Source organism: Elaeis guineensis, chromosome 5, assembly GCF_000442705.2.
Source record: "Elaeis guineensis isolate ETL-2024a chromosome 5, EG11, whole genome shotgun sequence".
NCBI classification, from domain to species: Eukaryota; Viridiplantae; Streptophyta; class Magnoliopsida; order Arecales; family Arecaceae; genus Elaeis; species Elaeis guineensis.
This window is the reverse complement of record NC_025997.2, coordinates 3,570,148-3,574,563: the sequence shown is the minus strand read 5'-3', so window position 1 is coordinate 3,574,563 and position 4,416 is coordinate 3,570,148. Positions and strand designations below refer to the sequence as shown.

Below are 4,416 nucleotides of genomic sequence, written 5' to 3'. Positions count from 1 at the left end.
CTTATCTTAAAATCAATGCTGCAGAAAACAAAACTTGAACTATTGGAATCCATAGAAAATAAATAAATATATTTCACATCATAAAAAGAAACTTTAAACTAGAAAATAGTAGCAAAAAACATGCATATCAGTTACAAATTTCCACAGCATCGTTAACTAAAATAAAACCCACCCAATTGTAGTGATAAAACTGGTGGTGAAAGACCCATCCGAGAAACGCAAAAGAAGGCAACTCTTGCCAACACCTGCAACACCATGTTAAATCAATCTAAATCAGAAGCTTAAAGCAACAAAATAGTGTCTAGATCATTGGCTCTTTTATGTGTTAACATTAATCTTATATCATGCAGAGAACCAGGCATAGTAATTAGACCAAGTTATCTTGTACTTGAAAAGGCCAGTGATTGCCGCCTTCCTGATGCCAACCTTAAATTTGCTAGTGAAGAACCATCAAAAAGCAAAAGTCTGACCAAACTAAAACATGGCTTTTTTGCATTTTCCCTATGGCAAGTAGGATAAGTCTAATAATTATGCAACAGCAACAAAAAGCAGCAAGCACGTAAAGCATTAAGGAATAATTCATAACAAGCAATAATCTAGCATGTGCTTCTTTGGTGAAGCACCTGGTTCTGAGTGAGAGAATATATGTCAATAAACACTTTGGTCACACTACCACCCCACTAAACATTTTTCTTTTTTTCCTATCATGGCTGGCAGGTCCAACAAAATTAGCAATATATGACATCTCTTGCAATTTCTGATCCTTCTTGAATTATTGGATTCCACAAAACAAGGATTTCCTACACCCTCCTCAAGGCTACCTTCTCTATAGTATCCCAACAAAAGACACCAAGACCAACTCAAAAAGTTAAACTCCTCACCAAACATCCAATGCTTTCACCATGCCAACTCCAACAATAGAACATATATTCCTCAGTCGGCTCCTTAAGTTTATCTCAAACATTCTAATTCAAGATGACTAACCAAAAAAATTCTAAGTGCAACAAACGCCAAATGATATGCCCTGGTAGAGCTTCCCTGGAAAGTAATAACCTTTCCTGTTCTTATAATCAATGCATGTGCCAAGTCCTCCAGCCATCCCAATTTAATAAGGAACCTAGGCTCCACAACTACGAGATCACCACGAACACTTCCAAAGACTAGGTTCTAGATCTACTAGTGTTAAGCTAGACACATCTAGCAATATTAGGCATAGGCATCGTTACAAAGTGGAGCAAGAGCCATAAAAGAACCAAATAATTTCCAGTGGGGCCATTAGGGGGGTTGAGCATAGATTGATGTCCGTAGATGATTGAAATGTAGGTTAGGAGTCTCAGAGAATACTTCTATGAAAATTGAGCACCAAAAGCTATCCTACAAAAACATGTTTGAGGGCCACATTAAAAAGCATCAACCATTGGCAAAAAAGTACATTCCTACTAATAAAGCAACAACGTTCAGCTTATATTAATATTATGTCCCATCATGCTGTTCAGGCTACTAAATAAAAATATTATTTATATACCAATTACTGTAACAGAGAGATCATCAAGTAATAAGTCACACTACTATCATCAACTCATCATGTATATGTCATGCTGGAAAACCAAATCCCATCTGAGGCACATGTTTAGACAAAAGAAAACATCCCATCACGTCCATAAAAAGTCAAATATTGCTCAGTTTTGATAATATAGGATAGTAAAATTAAGTACTGTTTACAAAATTAATTTGATGGAAACCATCTAAAGAAGCTCATGCAATCAAAAAGACCATGCCATTTTTGAAGTTGGCTCCACAAGCATCGATTATATATTAGAAGTTTCCATAAAAGATATAATGAACAGGGAAAGGTAAACATAAGCTTGCTAGCAAGTAGCACATGCGACAAATTTACATCGTAACTGGAGTACTATATCCACGAAAGGAGGGTAAAAATATGATGATTTCAGGTAAAAATTAATAACTAATGCCATATATACACAGCCAAGTTTCCTCAGGGAAAAGCCTAAACTCCAGAAATTTTTATAGCGAGCAATACAAAAAACAATGTTATAGTCAAACCACTCCAACAAAGCGTGTATATATTAACATTCTGGAGTTGCATCTTAAAAATATGATGATTTCCGGTAAAAATTAATAAATAATGCCATATATACACAGCCAAGCTTCCTCAGGGAAAAGCCTAAAATCCAGAAATTTTTATAGCAAGCAATACAAAAAACAATGTTATAGTCAAACCATTCCAACAAAGCGTGTATATATTAACATTCTGGAGTTGCATCTGTGCAACATGTTGTTATAGCACCACAGGAGATGGTGGTAAAATCTACTGAACAGAGAACTAGGACATGATAGACTGGCAGGTTAGTGCCAGTGTGATCGCATGGGAAATAAGATGACAAAGCATTGAAAAGCTCGACGCAGACAAAGAGATGTGGATTAACGAAATCCCCAAATATGCCCAATTAATTTGCTTTCACTAGTAATGAAAGCAAAATCCATCACATATGAACAGTAGAAGAACTCTCCTTTCCGAATTAGCATTGGGTCCCCCTAAAAACTCGCTCGGGCCAATAAAAAAAAGGTGTCCAACATAAGATCCCGCAAGACCGACCTCTCAAATTGAGCTGGATAGTACCTTTTTACATCTTTGGATAAGAATCAGATCTCTACAGCCTAATTTTAAATTGTTCACCATTCTCGCAAATCGAACAATAAATCAAATGAAGATCCATATATCATTAAAGGGAAAAATATTAACCACAGAAAACATCAAATCTTTATCAAACGGAATCAATTCAAGAAGTACGAGTTAAAAATAAAAACACTTACCGCTATCGCCGATCAGTAAGAGCTTGATGAGGTAATCGTAGTCTGCCCGAGCCCTAGCAGGTGGAGCAGCCATCGACGACGAGGAAGCACGACGACAAATCCGACCAAGCCAGCTAAAAAATCCCTAGCCCTAGAATCGAATCACAGATCCGTCCCTCTGCCAGACTGATCGAAATGAGACCATTGAGGGAGAAAAAGAGAGGGGAGAATATCAAGAGGCGGAGGAGGGCAAATGTGAATAAAAGTAACGAATTCAACAATAACGGAGCGGAGAAGGTTAATTATTTGGACTAATCTAATGGGGCGGAGGGGGAGAGGAGACAGAAAGGAATAGAGAGGGAAAGAGGGAGACCGTTGCAGGGTTTGACGAGGGTGTGAGACATAAGGCTGGCTTACCATTTTTTGTTATGCTATTAATTGTAGGGGTTGGGTGCGGGGGCGTCGGCAGTCGAGAGGGGTCCCTCCTACCCTCACCCACCCCGTTGGCGGTGAGCGTACGGCCCCGTCGCTTTAGTCCTCCGCGGATGGACGCATGGAGTTGCCACCAGCGACCGGATCACGGACCTCTTCTCGAGTCTTCATCAGGCTGGACGGCAGATGGAGTGGACTGGGGACGAGAGCCGTTCTCCGTCTAGTAATTAGAACGACCAAATTCTTGGACCTCACTCGCCGCATTATCCCTTCGTTTTCGTTGGGGGGGTGGGGTGGGGGGGGTGGGGCGCGGGGGCAGACGATTAGATCATCATATTTGATTATATGATTATGAGATTAATTTTGAATTATTTTTAATTTTTAAATCATCTATAATCTAATAATATGATATTCATTTTGAGATCGAAAATTCAGAATCATCCCAGACAGTAATCTTATTTTAAGATAAAAATATCTTTTAATTTAATAAAAAAATTAATATATCAATATTTTGTTTAATATATTATATCAATATCATATTTAATATTATATTATATTTAGTATTATATATTATATATTACATAATAATATATCATTAATTATATTATTATCATATTATGATTTAATGATAATTTTAAATTAGAGTAAAAATATCTTATTATACTTTATATTTATATAATAAAAATATTTAATACAGTACTTCAATTTATATTATTTTTTAATTAAAATTAATATTCACATTAATAAATAATATATTATAAGTATAAATAAAAATATAAATTATATAATAATAATTAATATATTTTAATAGGATTAATAATTTATAGGAGTAATAAATATATTTTTATATAATCTATTAATTATTAATATATTAACAATATAATAATATTTTATTTATAATATATTATATTATATATAATTAATAAATATATTTTATGAAATATATTATAGATAATTTTGATATTATATAATCAGTGATCTTAGATTTCATAAAATATCAAATGGATTATTTGTGGATATCGAAAATCTTTAATCACTAGACCATGGTCTATCAAATATCATGATCTTAGATCACTAGTGATTGTATCATCACAGAATTTGAATCATCTATGATCTTAGATCACCAAATACTAATATTTAAACAATCTAGGATCAAAGGAGCGGTGCTGT

General features: G+C 34.8%; 1 protein-coding gene across 2 annotated transcripts in view; it reads right to left on the bottom strand.

Annotated features, from left to right (window-relative positions):
- LOC105044466 (ras-related protein RABE1c) overlaps positions 1–3,222 on the bottom strand; it is a 4,433-nt gene extending 1,211 nt beyond the window's left edge. Inside the window, exons 1-3 of one of the 2 annotated variants that reach the window (XM_073257163.1) lie at positions 2,836–3,222; positions 173–245; positions 1–18 (exon numbers count right to left, since the gene is read on the bottom strand). The exon at positions 1–18 is cut by the window's left edge and continues 83 nt beyond it. In XM_073257163.1, the coding sequence (XP_073113264.1) occupies positions 1–18; positions 173–245; positions 2,836–2,908 (164 nt within the window). In that variant the 5' untranslated portion in view covers positions 2,909–3,222. The remainder of the gene's footprint in view (positions 19–172; positions 246–2,835) is intronic. The other variant, XM_010922380.4, reaches the window with a different exon arrangement.
- Between the last annotated feature and the right edge of the window lie 1,194 nt (positions 3,223–4,416).